General features: G+C 39.9%; 1 protein-coding gene across 1 annotated transcript in view; it reads right to left on the bottom strand.

The window, feature by feature from the left end:
* The window catches only part of RPS6KA2 (ribosomal protein S6 kinase A2), a gene marked incomplete at its 5' end in the record, with an annotated part of 154,223 nt that overhangs the window by 64,544 nt on the left and 68,883 nt on the right, over positions 1-20,796 (bottom strand). Inside the window, 2 exons of the mRNA XM_083857269.1 lie at positions 2,830-2,909; positions 3,707-3,787. Coding sequence (XP_083713395.1) covers positions 2,830-2,909; positions 3,707-3,787 — 161 coding nt within the window. The remainder of the gene's footprint in view (positions 1-2,829; positions 2,910-3,706; positions 3,788-20,796) is intronic.

A 20,796-nucleotide genomic window follows, 5' to 3' on the forward strand; every position in this document is an offset into this window, starting at 1 on the left:
TACACAATTCTTACCAGATTCTCCCCATAAAACAAAACTTGATCTATTCCTTAAAATATGTTGCTCTCATTCATCTGTTTGATCTGTTTAGATGACATTATGTCACAATATTAGGAATAAATTATAACTCCTTAGCCTTTGGAAATGAACAGCAAAATTAAACACAATCAGTGCAGCCCATATTGCTTTCATATCCCTTAACTTGCTACAATCTTGGCATTTGCTTACCAAATTCCCATGAAACAGCATGGGAAACCTTTCTGGGGTAGTGGAATACTTCCCAGTCTGAAAAAAATATACAGCATGAAGAGAATCAGAGATGGATTTAAAACCTCATGCCCTGGAGGTTCAATGAATATCAGTGCAGATGCCCTAAGCAGTGATTGCTGTCTAACATCCAGGGCCTGATGAGGTGCCAGCTGAAGACAGTGTTTTCTGTAGCTGATATGGATAGTGCTAACACTGAAAGCTGTTTTTAGGTGAGAAGAAACTTCTGTAATCAAAAAAACAATAAGCTCTCAAAAACTCAGATGTCAGGAAACCCCTTTGGTTCAACTTTCATTATATCTCAGATGTTCTCTTTAATTAAATTTCAGTGTGCACAGAGATAATGCAGAAAAAGAAGGTGATATACTGGATACACAATTGTGATTATGCATGACAAAAGTAAAATGAATCAGTTCAATACAAATTTACTTGTCATATGTAAATGTAAATTCTACAGTAGAAGTTGTAGAGCTTAATTTTAAAATGAAGTCTCTGCTCTCAAAAAGGGGTAGGCAAAATATGTGAGTGCTTTGAGAAGTTCCAGACAGCTGAGAGAAAAAAGAGATGATTTGGAGAACAGATGTCACATAATTTAATTAAGAATTTTACTGCAAAGGCTAGAAATAAAGACACAAGGAAAATAATAAAAACACAAGCAAAAGCTCTCAAACTTAATTGTATTGAATGTAAAAATTACACTAATTTTTAAAAAATTTAAATTATTTATAAGATTTAAAATAAATAATGTAGGCAAGAAAGTAATAGAATCAAGGAAAAAATCTATACATATATACCTAGTTCAAGTCAGATGTCTCAAAAAGACAGAGTAAGTAATAGGCAAGCTGTGCATGCATGCAATATATGTATATGGGATCTGACTGAAAGTCCACTAAAATCAGCACCTTTCAACCAAATCTATAACAACAAATTGCAAGCAGTTCAAGTTTTCCCAGTTCAACTTCTTCCCTTGCAATACCTTGCCCCTCAACAGCTGCAAACTATAAGCAGGCAAGGTGAGCTGCAAACACTGAATAAAAGAGAATTATGTTTTTATTGTCAATGTAATGATGGTATAGAGCACAGGATGCTGGTGAATTGCCCTGGACAAACTTTGGGGAAAACATGAAGCTTTAAAGAGGTACAAAGTCTGAGCTGTTATCTGTCACTTTTGAGTGAAACTTTCACTTCACTTTCCCTAGCTGTGCAGAACAGGCACCTGCCCTCTTAGGCAACACTTTCTGTCTTCTTCCATGAAACCAGAGAGGCCCTTGCTGAGACGGCAGCGCTGCCTCACTAGTAAAGTTTGATCTCATGACAGTAACAGAAGGACATTTTAAATTTAAATTTTTAAAATCTTTCTCCTCAGATTAAAGATAACTGCCATCAGGGACTGAATATTTATACAAGGATCATTACTAAGCAGTGTAATTAACTTGTTACCAATGTCTTCTTGCATTAGCAAACAAGCCTTAAAGGCAAACACTTGGAGTCCCAAGTTGCCATGCACAGAGCATCCATCCTGCAGCACATAACTGAATCAGGAATTGAACAGGGGGCAGGGGGGGAAAGCTAGGGAACTTTTGACTGAAAATACTGCCTTCACAGCTTCTTTTAGTCCATCAGTAGCTCCCCAAACCCAAGAAGAGCAACAGAGCTTCCCCTCAAGACGGCATTTGAAAAGTTTCTGTCTTTAAACACTCTGTGATAAGCGATTGCCAGCACCCCTGTCCCCACAACCTGAGAAGTACCAAGGGCTGGGGACGTCGTGTTGGTGACAGAGAACACCAGGGCACAGACAACTGCAGGGCAGTCACTCTGCCTCACTGGAGCCTCCTGCACTCCTGCAGGGACCTCTCTGGGACTTCTGGCTCACAGAGGTTTGGAGACACAGGAGAGAGCTAAACAGACCTAGAACACCTACTGTGGCTGCTCTGTACAGGCATCAGCGAGACTTGGGTTTGGGACATTCCCTGCCTGCAGCAGTCCCTCTCCAGGGGCATGGCATGCAGAGGACAGGGCAGGGATGAGAGCCTGGGGAGGGTATGGGAGCAGCAGCTGCTCCTGGCAGGCTGGAGGAGGGCAGGTGAGGGCTGCGATAGTCAATCTCCCATGTCTGGGCTGGTGTGTGGCCCTTGATCTGCACCCAGCAGCTGCGGGGGCTGGCCCTGACCCATAGCCATCTCTTCCCTCTGCTGGCAGTGTGTGTGTTTTTCCAGGGTTCTGTGCTCATTCCAAGGGCAAAATGTATTGAGGATTGATTTCTCAGACTGTGTCTCATCACATCCAAGACTACTCTGAAAGCATTGAGTCTGGGGGTATTTTGCTATGGGAATGGCTTAGCAGTTTTCTCTGGCAGCAATGCCTACATGGCATGTGCTGCATTACCTCTGGCATAATTTAAATAAAATTATTAAGAACCCACTTAACCATGCAAAATAAGATAACTCTTCTACATATATATACGATTATTCCCAAGGCCATTTTTCATTCCCACAAACTCAATCTGAGTTCTGAAAACCCAAGACAGTCTTTAATTTCTGAGTTAATCCTCTATCAACTTACCTCTTTGGAGAGTCTGGTGAAAAGGTCCCCTCCCCGCAGGAAATCCAGTATTAGATACAACTTTCCCTCTGTTTGAAATGCTGCATTAAAAAAGGATAAAGATGTTGGAAGTTTGAATCAAGATAAAATCCCCAACAAGTAAGTCCTGTTGACTAGCAGTGTATCAATCATGGCATTGCTTCACTGTCGTTTCAAAACTTTGAGAACCAAAAAAAAATAAATTCCTGTATAGAACTCAGCAATTGAGCTTAGGCTATGGGAAAAAATAGTATCACTTGAGAGACAACAGTGCATTACTAATGTATTCATTTCCATGCTAAGCATTTGTGAATTATCAATGTTTCCCACTCCACAAGGTATCAGGAGTGACCAGGAGTGAGGCACAGACAGAAGTTCCCACGTTTGTGTGCGAGGAGACCGTGCACTACCCAAATGTCCTCAGAATATCTGTTACAGCAATGATGGGGCTGGCATAGCAGGAGGCAGCTCCAGCAAGACACCACTTCACGTACACACCTATACAAATTTAGACTGGTGCTGATTATTAAAACCAGTTTTTATTTAAATTCTCTGTCTTTCTGAACAATACCTGACATCAGGTAAGGTGTTGGCACATGTTAATTCACCAGCTACCCCACCATCACCACATGCCACATCAGACTTTTTGACAAATTTATTTCGATGGAGGGATGGCTGAAACTTACAAATAATTTCTCCTTTAGCTTAAATGAAGAATTTCACACAGGTAGCCTCTATGCCTTTGTTAGAAACAGAGTAATATGTGGGCAGGGAGTATCTGCATGGAAGTGTAACACATCTAGTCACAATTCCCCAACCAATTTAAGAACAAACATGAATTGTATTTTATCATAGTTACCATAATGAAGCTTGACTATGAAAGGATGGTTCACTTCTGCCAAAATATCTCTCTCCATTTTAGATCGCACCCGGTCCCGAACTACAAAGAAAGAACAATAAGAACAGTGACAAATTAAGAGGCAGCATGGTCATTGGATACAGTAGTGGAATGAGAATCTGGCAATCTGGATTCTGATTCTCACTTTGCTGATGGCTTGTATGACCTTAGGCAAATCAGACCATTCCAGTGTCCTCTGTTTCTGACTGTCTGGTCTGTGTAGCAAGTTCTCCAGGAAGGCCCTGTGTCTTTCCCAATAGAGAGCTGCCCTAGCTAAAATGACTACAGCATTGCAAACAACAAGAAGGCAATGACACTTCACAGAAGAGAATGTTAAAGTGAAAATAAAAACACCACAAAATTAATTGCTTTACTTCATTTAAGATGAAACAGAATGTACCAGTCCCAGAGCAAGTCAGATTTATCTTGCTCAAATTAATTTATTGTATTTTGCTGATGCTAGCAGTGTTTATGACGTATCACTGAATAGCACTTTCTGGAAGTCCTATATCATATATACAATATTCAAAACTTCCAATAAACCACCACCCAAACAATCATTAATAAAGAAAAATTCCAAATAAAAATAGTAACTAATTATTTTATGTGTAGAGATAACTTTATTGTGTGATAGCACAATAATTTTTGTGGTTGAGATGAATAGAGAGTAAGGGAAATCGTAATTTCAGAGGTGAGCTGAGTTCAAGCTAAACAAAACTAATGCTGAAGATTTCATACCAAAGCCATTTAGCAGAATATTCAGACACTGAGGAGGATTCAAGTCCCCATGTCATCAAATCTTGATCTTAAAGATGCATTTTTCAGTCAATCACTATTTTATTTAAAGTATTGACATTTTCTTCTTTCTCTTCACAATGCCAATATGCTTTTCAGATGAAAGCGTCTACAAGAGATATTATGAAACTGTTTTAGGTAGCAAAGCCTGAGATCTCAGTCCCTCTGTCATTACAGATATGTGTTGTGGAGCTGCTCAGAAGCAGAGTACTCTCAGCACCCAAGTAAGGAACACACCATAACAAAACTCTATTGCTGTATTTCAAAAACTGATGGACAGAAATAGGTCCAAACCAGCTGAACTGAAAACCTGAAATAGCACTGGTGATACACTTGGATTTCTTGCTATTTTGATGCTTTACTTAGGCCAACAATAACACAAGCTTTACTAGCTCATTCAACTCAAGATACCTTGTAGATAAATTCAAAACAAAGGGAATTGCAGAATTGTAATCTCATCCCTCAGCATACACTCACAAAATGCTTAACCTATGTGAAGACAGGCCATTTCTTGTGCTGCACATCAGCAATCATCCCAGGTGTGAATTTGTATTGGAGAGGTATTGGTATTGGAGAGGCATTGCTGGACACTCTACATGGGACATTTCCCATTAGCTTGGTTAGGCAGCCTAAGGAAGTGCCCACCTGCATTTGCACTGGTGCCCCACACGTGCCCCACTGTGTTTCCTTTGGGGCCAGCTGAATCCTCTCAGGGTATGGATGCTCTAAATCAGCACTCCCATGGCAAATACCATTTTCCACTTACAGCTTTCCTCTTTAAAATCTTCTGTAGAGAAAGATCCAGCAAGACAATGCATATTACAGACATCTTAATGGACTGCCTTGGCCAAGAGCACTGGGCTGCAAAGCAGACCTGATAAACAGCAAAGCCCCAGTGTGAAAGCTGCTTCTGCAGGAAGATATATACAGGAAATACACAAATAAAGTCAAAGATTTAACAATCTGCCCAGAGATGTTTGGCAAAAAGCATTATTGGTTATAAATTATTTGCTCATCCCTACCTTTCAAAATGACCTTTCAATAAGAAATGTCACTGCTTAATTAGGAGTGGAGCATTAATTAATTAATAAAGCAAGAACAAGGGGAAGCTACAAACTAAGTTAACTTAGTTAAATCAGCATCAAAAAGTATCACAGCAGGAGAAATAAATGAACAAAATGAACAAAATTTAAATTTCATCCATTACCCTCCTCACTTCTTAAAAACTCAGGACTTTGCCTCGAGTGGAACAAAAGCAAAAAAAAACCCCTAAGGCTTAGGAACTTGCAACTCAATTTCAAATTCTTCACATAGCACAGGAACACAAAAAAGGTAATGAAAATAGAATATGTACATAAAACCCTCTGCAACATCCTTTTCAATTCGATTGCTGTTATTTTAATCTGTTTTTAATATGGTCTGTTGCAGGCAAAAGTAGAGAGCTAAATTCTAAATTCAAATCCACACTATGTCCAGAAGATAAAGTACGTGTGCAGTGCCTAATTACCTGAGATATGGAGAAATACAGGTTTTCTAGATGTGATCATAGTCTCATTTCAATGGTTCTGCTTGGAAATACTATTTGCTTTACTGTGATTTTGTTCCACACAGTACTACACTCAAATACTCTAAAGAGCAGCCTTTCATGTTGTACCTTCATCAGCAGAGCATTATTACAACACAAAGAAAACACAGAAAAGCATCCTGTTGACACACTGGATGTAGAAGCATACCAATAATATCACATAGGGACTTCATGTGCTTTTCTTTAGAAATGCGTATCATTCCGTGAAGGTTATTTTTCTGGAAGAAAGATCCTCTGTGGCCCAAAATATGGAACTTTTTAGAGACGGGGAAAGAGCCATTTTACCATAGCTTTACCACTCAGCCCTACACTTCTGCAGAAAAGGTTGAAAAAATAGATCTACAGAGCAGGAGATACTCCTTTGTAGAAAGGCATTCTGAAAAATCAATAAGAATGTAGACTGGGTTTTAGGAGTCCAGGGTTTGGAGGAGGTCATTTTATCTTCCCCCTTCGTGTTGTTTTTTTTTTTTTTTTTTTTTTTTTTCTTTTTCTTTTTACATGAAACACATTTGGCTTTAAAGAAATCAAAGTGTTCCCTCTGTTTGTTGTATTTTAAAGTAGCCTTGATGCTTCAGTGTTGAGATTGAGAATGACAGATGTCTCTAAATCAATGCTACGCTTTAGTATTGAACTTCCATTTATAGTCTTTATCACCTATTCATTATTCATTGTTTGTAAAAGTTAATTAAATCTCACAATATCCCTCTGAAGTACCTCTGCTCAATTTTCCAACAAAGAGAATTATAGAACAGATTGATGAAGTCTGACGCTACCGGAAAAAAAAAAAAAAAAAAAAAAAAAATCACATGTGACTTGTCAGGAGCAAACATGGGTTCTAGGACATACAAACTCAGCTGAAAATAAATCCTCACAGCAGTAACTTGAGTCCTTGTCATGTTTTCCTCATAGCCTTGCCCAGTAAGGAGCAGCCTGGTGAGCTGAGGGTGCTGCACAGTCGCCTCCTTCCTACCCCATGGAGCCTCTGGCAGCTGCAACTTCCTGTTGTTTCCTATCTGGGACGCCAACTTGGATCTCTCTGCTTTACCAAAAAAATCCACAGACGCTGCAGGAGATTAAATGTGTTTTAGATTTTTGGCTGAAATTAGCTGTTGGGCTCAACCCCATCATTAGAGAAATACTGACTGACAGATCAGCCAGACGATCACATAAATCTCATGTCCTTATGCAGAGGTGAAACTTCAATTTTTGTGGTTTTTTAAGCAGAACTGAACCACTGAATATCCACAGATGTGCTTATGCATAGCTCCCAGGTGGAACTGTTCCTCACCAAGGTCTGTGAACTGCAGATGTGAAATGGTATCCAATGAGCCAAATCCTATGGTGATGTACATCACACCAGCAAAGTCAGAATTACACCCCTCATGACTGCATAAATCAGTTCTAACTAAATTCACTAAAACCAGACTCGATAAACAGCTTCATGAAGAGAAAAGAAAGCTGCCATCTGCTAGAAGGGAATTTCCTCTAAAAATCCAAAAGCTACAGCTGGAAATACATCTGTTCACAACTGCAATACTGACAGTCTTCAACACCTCAGCAGGGTTGCACCTGGAACTTCTTTTTCTTTTTACGGAAATCATATGTTTGATTTAAACTTATTTACCTTAGTGGATGTGATATTCCATGAAATCATCAATTTGTTTCTTGCATTTCAGTGTAACATGCTCCTATACTTCATTTGCTTCAGTGGTACTGAAGTGGGACTTACAACTATTTTTTATTATTATTACTACTATTGCAGGCAATAACAATTTCAGTACCAACTCTTACTGACAGGCAATAATTACCTATGCTCTAGGAATAGGCATAATTTCTTAATGACAAAATAATAAGGCTGGCCTTAGAATTCAGAGGTCCCAGTAAACACTGTTCATCAGCAAGACTGGAAATGATGATGAATTGAAGGAAGAAACTGGTTTCATATAGTTTTGCAACAAAGAAAAGTTGTTTTAAAAAGGTATGAGACAGTTGGCCTTTTCTCCCCACACAAAATAGGTATTTCAAATGGGCCAACATGCAAGAAATCAGTAACACAAAGATGACCAGGACATATAGTCCTCAGTCCTACTCTTAAATCCAGTCTGAAGAGGGATGAATTCTTTCCATCAAACTTCTCTTGTATCTCCTGAGAGACTCTTTTTTCCTCTGCAGCTCCTGCCCTACTGCAGTGCTTGCCAACTTGCATGCAGCTGCAAAGAAGAGGCAGCACCAAGATTCAGATTTCCTATCCATGGAGCATTCCAGTATCAAATGAGTGTCTGCCTTGTGTTTCGCTATGGAGATGTTGCTAAGCCAATAGAAGCAATGAAGAAGTTATTTTTTTCTTGTCCTGCTTGAGATGGAGATGATCCAGAAGTCCAGGACACACTGGATCTCTCAGGGTAATGAGTTTCACTGCTTGCCTTTTCAGCTTGAGGCCCAGCACAGTTTAACCAAGCACTGCTGCTCTTTGCTCTGAAAACACACCTGTTTGGTGGGTTTTACAGGGAGAGCTGAATAAAGTTTGTGCATCACCTTACTCTGGACGTGTGAAAGCTGTCTGCGCTTTGGTATTCCCCACAAATACTTCCTGCAGCATATCATCAAAAGCAAAAATACAGATTTTATGATTGAAAAGTATGAGGAGTGAACACTGGCTCAGGGGTGAAAATGCAAAGATATTCCCTCTTATGCCAACCTTCCACAGGGAAAAAAAAAAGTCCCCTTTATTCAGTTTCTCCAGGTGTAAAAAGGCAGTTGTACTGAAAGGGGCATTTCCTATCCTTCAGGACCTTTGAGCAACCACTAATTCACTTGAAAATCCTGGCAGAGGTGAAAGTGGGTGATGGTGGCCCAGGATCTCTCCAAGGAGTTCTTGGCACACCAACTCAGGGCAAAGTGCCCCTGTGTGAGAGTGATTTAAAGCCCACCCAAGTGCCTTCTCTTTTGTTATTTATATGAGCCTCTACTATTTTGTTTAATGGCATGGCATGAAACCTTCTGCCTGGTCTAGTTCAAATGTTTAAGGATGAGACCAATAATCTTTTATAAAATATTAAGTGAGAATTCCTGGAAGGAGAGGAAATGTGGTATTTCCTCTCTGTGTTGAACATATGTACTGGGATGCTGTAATTTGCCACCAGGGCAGTTTCAGTCATAGGCTGAAGTAATTCTAGTAAATGTTTTCTGTAGATCTGTTTGAAACTTGCAATTCTGAATATATTCGAAGATGGTTTTGCTGTGGGTTTTTGTTCTCTAAACTGGAACAGAGAGCCTAAATTCAGCAAGGTTGGCCAAAATTAAATTGAGAAAAAATATTTTGGCTGCATCAAAGTACTTTTTGTTAAGGGTTTTTCTTATCTCCTCTTTCTTAACTCTAATTATAATGTACAACTATAAAATATTGTTTAAAAAGGTATACAATCAAACCAAAGAATTCTGCTGAAATGCCTAATACTGGTATTTTGCCAAGCAAAATTTCCCTCAACTGTCCTGTTCCTGTGGATAGACACTCTATTAGAAACTCCTATTTCCTTTATTAGTTGTAACATCAATTCAGAAGATGGAATAATTAAAAAACCTCACTGGGAAGTTTTAAAACAGAATCCCTGGGTCTTTTAGGTTTAGGGTAAACATACAAAGTTATGATGTGATGTTTTTCTGATTGTCCAACTTGGAGTTTGCCAGCTTAGTTCTGATATGGGTAATGTGAGGCAGTGGCTGGCCAGTGAAATGTTCATTTCTCAGGAGGGAGAGTTTGGATGGATTTGGCCAAAGGACAGGAGGCAAATGTTAACATTCTCCCTAAGCTGTCCTGACCACAACTGCATTTCGCTAATTTCTCACTCTAAACACTCCTTCCATTAGGCTGCCTGGATGTGGTAAACACAGAGCCAGTACAATCTGACTTGCTCTAACAAAATTTTTTGGATGAGCATTTCAGTTACTGAATTGCAAAAATTTCAGTTTCTGAAATAAATAACTAGTACATTTAAGGCATCACTGAGGAAGCTGGGATAGTGGCTTATCATCCAATACTGAGGCCACACTTCATTTAGGAGATATGAAGCCTTGAGACAGAATCTATTTGTAAACCACACAGGATGAGGTTTATCAGGTTGAGGTTTATCAGGTTACCTGTAACCCAAGCCTCCATGCTACCTGCACACAAAACAGACAGGAATTTAGAATTTAAATAGCTCAGCAAAACTGTGGCATTTAATGTTAACACTCAGACAAAATAAACCTCTGCTTTGCCCAGGACCTGACATGATGCAGACATACTTAATATAGCTCTGCTGATATGTTTGCCTCAGAAAAATGAAAAAGCATCTGTGAGACGGCTGTCTGTCACTGAAGAAGCCTCCAGTCCCACCAGCAAGCAGGGTGTGAAGTCAAGTCAAGGTCATTTCCTAAATTAGAGCATAAGAAAAAGCCTGGTCTTTTTGCTGTTATCAACATGCTCATTAAAGTTTTGAAAACAGCAAGCCTTGGTCTCACAGACCAAGCAACAACAACAACAAAAAAGGCTGATTTATTGTTTTCTCCTTTGAGAAGAGAAACACAGTCCTCAAACAATCGTGAATTGATTTGCAGCCTGGACTCCACTACCGTATAGGGAGTGTTGTGGAAGATATGACTAAGTTCAGAGAGTTTCTGGGTGAAATCATGGCCCTAAAACAGTCAATAGTAAAACTGCTGTTGACATTAATAGGATCTCCCCATCTCCATCTCAGTCCCTATACACAGCTCTAAAAATATATGTAGCTGCTGGAGCTCTAAAAGAATACCTAACAGAAAAGGAAATCTTGGGTTTTTTTCCCTATGTTACTGAGTAACTGCCAAAAGCTAAACGTAAACGGCACTGAGCAATGACTCCAGGGAGACAGAAGGAGAGCAGATAAATATTTAAAGGATATAAACATAGAGGAAAAAGAAGACTTATTTATCAAAATAAAAGGAAAGAAATTAATATAAATAGAAGAAGGTAAGTGAAACAGAAAAAGAGGAAATGTAGGCTATGTTGGGCAAACTGTAACTGCATGAACTCCTACTGAGCAGACCAGTGGCTTGGGATTGGAACCGCCTTACTGACACATTTTAAAACAAAACTGAACAGAAAAAGTTAAATAATTATTTAGTAAGAAACCAGCCTGCCCTGACTGCAGGGGAATGAGACAGCATTTTTCACTATGTGCTACTTTGCTGCAGTGACTCCACCTCAATAAAGGACATATTAAAAAAAAATATCTAGATTTCATTACTATGCACAAGTGTTTGGAAGGCTGTCTGAAACACAGTATTTATAGCAGGATTAATGACCACAGCATTATATCAGAACATTTCACTAAAGTGAAAAAAATATCAGAAACCAAAAAATTCATACTGGAAATGAACTTGAAAACCTTGTGAATAACCACGAGCAGTTCAGTTTCCACATAGTGCTTTTAATTCTGTGGTCTCAGAGAGCCTTATCAAAACTTTGCTTTGGAAGTTGCTTGCTTTGTGCTGGAAACACCATGTAAGAACAAAAATACGAAACAGTACTTCTAAATGTACACTTGCAAGTATTTCTTTCTTATGATAATATACAAAGATCAAGACAGTACCTAGTTGTATGACATTGACATTTTACATTGCAGAGATTATTATATCCATAACAAAACCAAATTTGAACAGATAAGCCTTGACAAAACCTATATAGAAGATAAATATTTAAAGGATATCAAAAAGTAGGACAAAGTCTTATTTATCAAAATAAAAGGAAAGAAAGGAATATAATTAGAAGGAGATATGTGAAACAGTAAAACGGGAAATGCAGACTCTCCCTCAGCAGAAAAGTAATTTCTGAGTTTACAGTGTTGATGAAGACAATTCCCACTCAATGGCAACTATGTCATACCCAAACAAAGATCTGAAAGATGACAAGGGACACAGTATCATTGTCTGAACGACTCAGACTTTGCTGGAATTTATAAAAATAAGCTACTGCTGCTGAGAAAATGTCAGTTAAATTACTGTGCCATGGAAACCTTTTGAGTGTGTCAATTACTATTGCATGCAGATAGAAAATGCTGTGGAGAAAACAGAAAGGAGAGGTTGCCATTGATGCTGATTGCTTCATCTTGAAGTAAACGCCACAGCCACGAGGAAGCTGAAACAGACATGTGCGACCTACATGAAGAATTTGAAAACAGAGAATAATTTTTCTTCTGTAGAAACAAATCCCAGATGGTAAGTGCCAGCTAAGTGCTAGCACACCTCCAGGAGCAGTTGTGAACAAAACACCTGGCCAGCTGTTTGGGGAAAGGCTACAAGTGATCCAACTGCAGTGCAGTGAGGAAAACCATCACCAGTGCCACTGACCCCTATCCTCTGCTGTCACTCTGACTTAAAACGGCATCAAGTGAAGTGTTGACCTCACTGTTAATCTGTCCTCATGCTTGAAAGGAAATAAGATTTTTCTGCTGTGTTATGGGAACCAATAAAAGCAGTTGGATGCAACTCCCAGAGGATGCTTATGAGTTTAGTTTCCAACCAACCAGAAATGCACTGCAGTTGCAGGCAGCTGGACTTGGTTAAATGGCAATTATCCTGGCTGTTACAAATGGTGCAACTTATTCAGTGAACAGAACAAATAGAGGCTCATCATATAGATAATGGATTTGTACCACAGCTAAAGACTTGCAGAGTCCATCAGGGAGGTTAAAAATCCCAGGGATTTTTAAGCTATTGTATTTTCAATTTAGCGTTCCACTACAGCTATAAATTTATTCAAAAGCAGAGTTGATTCATACTTCTGACTATTTCAAATAATCAATCCATTATACAGAAGACACATTTCCTAACAATTTCTTCATTTGGAATCTTTAGTCATTAAATTCCATAATGCAATAGATTGCACTTCAGTGAGGAAGGGTGTGAATAATATCTCCATTAATATCTGACTATTATTCCTGCAAAGGGCAGTGAGCACTGTGAAGAGCAGTCTGGCATAATTGGGTTGGCATTACAGATTGAGCAGAGGAGCAGCAGTAAGAGTAGCTGGTTTGTGCTCATGAAAAAGGCTGGCAGCAGAAATCTGTGCACAGCCAAAGTCTTGTAATTCCTAAAATGAGGTACCAGCTCCCATACTACACACAGCCTGCCATGAAAGAACAGAGTACATGACATATTTAAAGAAGATGAAAACTAAGAGCATCTGAGACTGTATTTGCCAAAAGAGCAATTTTTCTCTTCCTGTAATTCACAGACTTGTGGTACCAACAGCAAGCTCTTGGACGTCAGGCAGGATTAAAAAACTTCTAGAGGTTCATTCATGTGCTGCACAGCTGACATGCTGAGCTGCCAGCAATAGCTTCTCTCTTTTGGCAGTGGGCTTCTTAAAATGAGAAGCACTGCAAGCAAACACAAAGCTTACAAAGCTGCTTTAAGACAGCACAAGAAAAACAAGACACAAAAAATTTCAAGCCTCAAGATTAAGGAAGAAGAAAACCAAAAAAGTAGACTTTCACATGAAGTTTTCCATTTGGCTTATAGGACACCAGCCAGAGGCAGAAGAAAAAGGGCAGCAGGGAAGGTAAAACAGTGACCAGTGTTATGTTGTCACTAGTAAAGCCTAACTGGCCTGGGAACATCCTATCCACTGATAATGTGCTTAATTCTTGAACTAAACACATGGGAAAAGGAGTGTGGAGCTACAGGCAACCACTCTCCAGAAATCCTCAAGCACATGGACTCACAGAATATACGCTGAGTCAGAAGAGACCCATCAGGATCATCAAGACCAACTCCTGGCCTTGCACCCCAAGAATCACACCATTTTATAAATCCATCTACCCAAAGGCTGGCTTTTTCTAGGAACCTTCTTTGAATGTGACCCTCCAAAGGAACAAACATCTCAACAATCTGACCACTCTGCTGTCTTTGCAGCAAGACGTTTCTACCAGTTTAATTACACCCCCTGAATTTTCAATAATCTTTGTGATGGAGCAGGAGTACCTCTGCCCTGTCATAACACAGCACTCACAGAGGACCTGAAAGGTAGGACATGCAGCCAGAGCAGATAATGTCCCCTCTGACTTACCTAGTATATAGCTAAATCTTCTAAAATAAGTATCTAGGAAAAATGAACACTGAGGAAGGAAAGGAAAACAAAAGATTCTCGGCCTACAGGAAATGGAAGCTGAGCATAGCAAACTTCAAGATGAGGAAGGAAACTGCAAAGAGGAAACTGTTCTCAAGAGAGAGGAGATGAATTAACAGCTTCAGCTGTGGGAAGGCAGACACTGGACAGATGTTAGGAAGCATTTGTAACAGTACAATGATAGAGACAGTCTAAGAATGAGTTAGACAAACATCTGTGAGGAATGACACAAAAGCATCACTGTACCCCCCTACATCAGGGGTGGGCCATGGGACTTCTTCAGGTGCCTTCCAGATGATGCCTGAGTAGCAGTGTGAGGCACAGGGAACCCTCCCAGGTGCCACACCAGTGGGTTTACCTAGCACAGATCCAGGCAACAACATGAGGCTTGCTTCCAAAGCAGAACCACTGAGCCTCTGTGACTGTCCTGAATCCAGCTAGTTCTCATTCCCAGGTTCTTGGACCAGGCAGAGCACTGTACACAGCCAGCAGTCACAGTCTCATCTTGGACTCATTCTCTTAGCTGAAGCTTCATGTCAGTCTTCATAGATCTGTTCCAATTAAACTAAGCTGTGTGTTTCTTTCCTCTCTCTGCTTTCCACCTAGTGTTGATGAGGGGTGTGAGGACTCACAAAAGCCATTGCATCTCCCAGTCCTTTCCAGGTAAAAGAATTTTTTCTACAGATAAACTGGAATTGGATCACATTTTCAAACAGGATAAACATTTCACTTGTAGCTTCAGAACAACTGTCCATGCAGTCTCTCCATTCCTGAATCCACAGCAAAAGCAATTAACAGCAATCTGCCACTTGACAATAAAAAATACCGAATGTGATCTTTTCTCTAAGACAGTAACCAATTTGGGAGCAACTGCAAATATCTGTCATTAGATATACAAAGCAATGAATATGATAAAAAGAATAATCCAATGGAAATCAAGCTATACTGCAACTCTTGATCAAGTCTATGATGGAGAGTTTGAAGAACAAGTTTGGGTCTGAAAGCCTTTTAATAATGGTACCTATAGGAGCTACAGTTTCAAGTGTCTCCATTGTTGCTTATTCACCACAGCAAGTACACAGACCAACTGAAACTTTAAAGAGGTAAATGGCAAATCGACTGAAAATTATAAGATGAATTGAAAAATTGCTTTCTATTATCAGAAAAGCCGTAAGTATGATGAACTACTCATTCATGAAAAAAAAAAAAAACCCCAAAAAACAGCTACCATTCCTATACTGTCTGGAATAGCCAGGGGGCAAATTCAAATGCAACCTGCATGAACTGCTGTGGGTTCTTCTATTTTAAAAAATCACTCTTTCTGTATTTCACCGACAGAAGAGTGACTCAGCAAACATTTAGAACAAACTTATATAATTTGTTCACAGGCAAAGAACATATATTTTCTGCCAAAGAAATCAGCAGGTTTTCACAGTGCTTTCTTCCTCTGGCTTCAGATTTGAATCACCTTTGTTCTCTCTAGAGAATCATCACATGGAAAACCTGAATAATGCAACCCTCAGATGCTGCTAAGGCCTATGGAACTGCTCAAGGATTAGAAGTCCAGTGCATGGGCACCTTAACCTAGCAAAAAATGGAAAAATTTAAGACAGCTCTGTGCTATACCTTGTGAAAAACACAAACACAGGTGCACTCAATGTCTTGACAGCAAAGTCTGAAACTTTGGCTTAAACTTATGGGTGCACTAATAAGCACTGTGGAAAATAATAGTGTGTGCTGGGACCTGAGGTTGCCCCACTCTTTATGTTGCACTTTGGGGCCATGACCTGAATGGTCACGAGAGGCTGGAGGGCACTGGGTGGGCTCCTGAATGAATTTCATCAGATGGGAACACTGTGTCCTCCAAAACCACTGTGCTTGGCAGGCCAAGGCACAGCAAAGGGAGATGACTGGAAGAATTCCTTCAAAAGCTCAATCAAACCCAAGCACCAATGCTGTTGGATGCTAGGACACCCACCACAGCTTCTGCTGCTGAACTGCTCATGAAGAAAGCTGGAGTTTCCTTCTGAGTCCTGTCCTGTGTGCTCTTTGAGGAGAATAAAACAAAGCTGTTTCAGGCAACAGTATACTAAGTGGCTGAAGCTGCCTTCCAAGTGAACATACAACTCTGCAGGGAGCTATAATTTTATATTATTGTAACAGCTAAGTTACACTGGAAGAAATGTGTGGACAGGAAAAGACTGGGTGATACTGTTGCATTTACCTACACCAGAAATCACAAGCACAGAAGCGTGTGCTCCTATCTGAAATCCTATCTGTTTGGATGAGAGAGAGAAAGACAGGGAGGTTGATTTTAATCTTTTACCAATATTTAGGCAAAGACTTAATGATTCTGCCCTGCTTTGGACAACAGGAAGAACCTGCTCAGCAGCATGAGCAGCAGTTTTAACAGAATCACAGAACCAATCAGGTTGGAAAAGACCTCTGGGATCACGGAGTCCAACCTATGACTGAACACCACCTTCTCAATTAGACCATGGCATTCAGTGCCACATCCAGTGTTTTTCTGTGACCAAATTATTCCTAATGTCCAACCTAAACCTCCCCAAGTACAGGTTAGGACTATGTCCTCTCATCCTGTCACTAATTGCCAGGAAGAAGAGGCCAACCCCTCGCTACCTTTAAAGTGGTTGTGGAGAGTGATAAAATCACCCCTGAACCTCCTTTTCTCCAGGCTAAACATCTCCAGCTCCCTCAGCAGCTTCTCCAAGGACTTGTGCTCCAGGCCCTTCACCAGCTTTGTTGCCCCTCTCTGGACCCTATATAAAACTCAGGAGCCAACATTTTCACAAAGAGAAAGCTCAATTTTCTTTGGCAGTTAGGAAAACCCTATAAGGAACAACAGGTTTTTGTGTAAAAACAAATGAGCCAAAATGTTACCTTGCTATAAAATAGAGAGCATTTTTAACATTCAATGTTCATTTCTTTAATGTCTTAGCAGTGGGAAATTTTTTGCCTCCTAACAAGATCTTCACAATGCACTTGGCATTGTGAAGACACTAAAATTTAATCAGGACTTCATACAATGCAAACTCCCACATGGTTTGAATAAAACAGATCATAAAATCTTTAAGTGATGCATATTCAGTTCATTTTTATAGGCAAAATTTTCCCTTCTCGTCCAAATCTGAATCCAAACATTGTACAGAGACACTTAAGAATATTAAGTACCTAACCCAGAAGCTACAAGCTCAATGAACACTTTAGCAAATGCTATGGAAACAAACTTCCAGCAATGCTTTTTGTTGTTTTTGACCTGTCTGCTGTATATTCAGGCTAGGACTTGCTATAATATTTACTGACACACAATGAGTTGCCTAAACACAGTTCATTTTCCTTATAATACACAAATACACATTATTCTCCACAGCCCATGAGAATCAGCCTAAGTGAGCCTTCTCTTACATATTGTACCCTTTCTTCCTTCAGAAAGCAAGCCCTAGACAAGCTGACCTTTTAGGGGAGGAAGGAAGAGGTATTTTGATGCAAGTAAATTTGCCAAGGCACTGTAAAAACACAGCCCAAAAGTGACCCCTAAAGCACTGGTCGTTGAAGAACTTCTTGGTTTCATTTTCAAAACTCCCACAGAGGAAAGAAAGGTCTGCCTCTTCAGATGACAGCTACTAAATCCAATCTGCTCCTGAACTATGAGGAAGGTTGGCACATTCCGCAGAACTTCTTGACTCTTAGCCCACACAAAACATGCACGTGAATGGGCCAGGACCAGAAGGTGATCCAAGAGCACTGCTGTCTGGTTCAGCACATACTCACTGGGCTGATCTTTACATTTCCCAGAGCCACTGGGAAATATACATAGAAATCAAGTATTTTTCTGTTTGTGCACACAGAAGTTACTGTTTCTGAGACTGAAAAATCAGTGTATGTCTATTTGTGGAGAGGGGTGAGTCTGTGTCTCAGCTGGATCTTTAAGAGCACTTCCAGGGCCAGCAATGTTTTTGTTTTCCTGAGCTCAGAGCCCTGACATTTGGAGGATTACAATTCTCAAACTAAAGAAGCCATGCATGAGCAGCAGTTCTGAGGATGCAGAGTGGGGCCTGGACTGTCCTGTGGACAGGACTTCCCTAGTGAATTTTTCAGAAGCAGATAATAAGAGGCCCAAGAAGATATAAAAAAATATAGCAGAATACCATAAGAAAAGATAATAAACCAAAATTTAAATGGTGAACCTGGATGAGCACCAGGGCCTCTCACCAAACACAAGGACTGTAAAAAATAGAAAAAGACATCTTGAAAACCTTGGCACAACAGAGCTAGTTTTACCTGAGGTGAAGACTGTCTGAGTCCCTCTTTATAGGGTAAAATTGTCTACAGTTTCTCATTTTGTTGATGCTTAATTCCTTTCAAACCAGAGGCAAACCACTGGACTTCTGTACCTGGCTCTAAACACCATATTTGTTACAGAGAAACTGAGTCAAAAAACTTCAGGAAACCTGAAGAAGCCACTTTGGTTGGTGTCCAATCAGGAAAGCCACTGCTACAATTTTATCATTGGTGTAGACAGAAATCACACTTCACCTGCTAACATCCAAGTTAGTTGTTCGATTTTGTGTGTAATTGGTATTATTGATCCTACATCCCTGAGAACACCCAAGCTCTCTGGGAGTCACTAAGGCTGCTCTCACAGCTTACCGCACCTATAACCACCACACATCAGCAAACCCCTGAGCCTGCTGGCTTCAACTGAGGGGATCATAAGTTGCAAAGCACTTCAGAGGTTGTGACAAAAGAGATTATCATTTCTAAACCCCATAAGCATAAAAAGGTAGATTGCATTCTCAGGGTCAAACGGCTTCCAGTGTCAAGATTTACACACTCCGTTGCCAGCCAGATGAGCAGATGCAAAATGCATCCTCATGATCCATCACATAACCCTTGCTACATCATCACTGCAATATTTATAAAGTTCATGGGCATTACATCAGTGAATTACGGCTTCATTGCACTTTCCCTGAGATTGCACATCTCCTTGAGGAACGGGTCTCTGATTTTCAAGCTCCCTTACATTCCAGCACAGTAACCTGCTGGGGATTTATGTGCATTTCATGGGCGTTTAATGAGGCTTACACCATAACCAATCTAAACAGCTCTTGATCATGTAATTCTGAAGCACATTTAGTAAAGCTGATGGAGCCTGAGACACCTCAAGAGAAATACTGAATGGATTAGAACAATCAGCTTGCCCTGTCCCTCCATTCCAGCTTTGATGGGGAATACGAAACACACATATACACAGAATAAACTCCCTGGTTTATTTCTGGTTCCCTCAGATTTACAATGTATTCAGGATGAGCAGTAGACACTCACTGATACATCTCTGTAACTGTTTAAACATACAGATCAATTAATTCGAGGTTATATCTAAAACTCTGATTTTAAAGAAAAAGTAGAGTATTACAAAGACATGAAACCAACATTTTAAGATGGTATTTTAAGAGTACTACTTAATGATATTCTGGAGGGCAAAAGTCCCACTCCTGGAAGGTATTTAAATGCCTAAATATCTTTGAGCACCTAGATGCCCCCAAAAGGGTTTACATTGCAAAGGAAGCTATTAAAGTAATGCAATTTAATATAAAACATTTGAAAGAGAGATAAGTTATAGTTACACATGCATGCAGCCTCAAATCTGATGTATTCCATATCTGGCACCTAACACAGACAACATCCTTTAACATTTTGAACAAGATTTTCCTGCAGTTAATAATTAGAATGAAACACTTATCTAGTTTCTTCAGAAAGCTTTCTGCTTTAAAATCAGGTACCCCTAAGCTCCCAAAAATGGAAATGAGGCAGAAAGGAAAGTAACTTATGTGTGATGGTCTCATTTACCACAAAAAATCCAGTGGCTTTCTCCCTTTCAAGGATGCATGCTATTACAGGTGCTTATTCAGATATATCCTATGTTTAAAATAAACCTTCTTGAGTTTATGATTAATTTAATTTTCACAAATATTCATGTGTACAGCATGTGCCTCTGCAAACTTTTACAATCTAAACTGGAATATTCTGGAACTTAATTTTTCCATCACAGCAGGAGTTGTCCTGCTGATTAGCAGATCTTTTTCAAGCTGAAATCTACATATGTGATTGATCTACAAAGTCTCTTTTGTATCAAAACCCATTTTTGAACTGTAAACGCTTGAAGAATTCTGCTGCTGCTTGCTGTACCCTTCTTATATCAACCTTTGCTGTTGGTGAAGTTGGGAACATGCTAACAAGGGGCAACTACCCTGGAAAGGGGCAGGAGGCAGCAGGCTCACTGGACAAAGCACCATTTTGTACTTCTGCTTCTTCCTAAACATTACCAGCCAGCCACAGCCACAGTCAGGCTCCCAGGGCAGGAAATCCCTCAAAAGGACCTACTAGGGTTGTTCTTCAGAGCAAGTTCCATCACTCCTGAAAGTCTCTTACTTATCCAGCTTTTATTTCTTCAGACTAATCCAGGAAAGAAATCAGCTTTGCTATCCCATCTTCTTTTTTCTT

This window comes from Zosterops lateralis, assembly GCF_965231275.1.
Source record: "Zosterops lateralis genome assembly, chromosome: 3".
NCBI lineage: Eukaryota > Metazoa > Chordata > Aves > Passeriformes > Zosteropidae > Zosterops > Zosterops lateralis.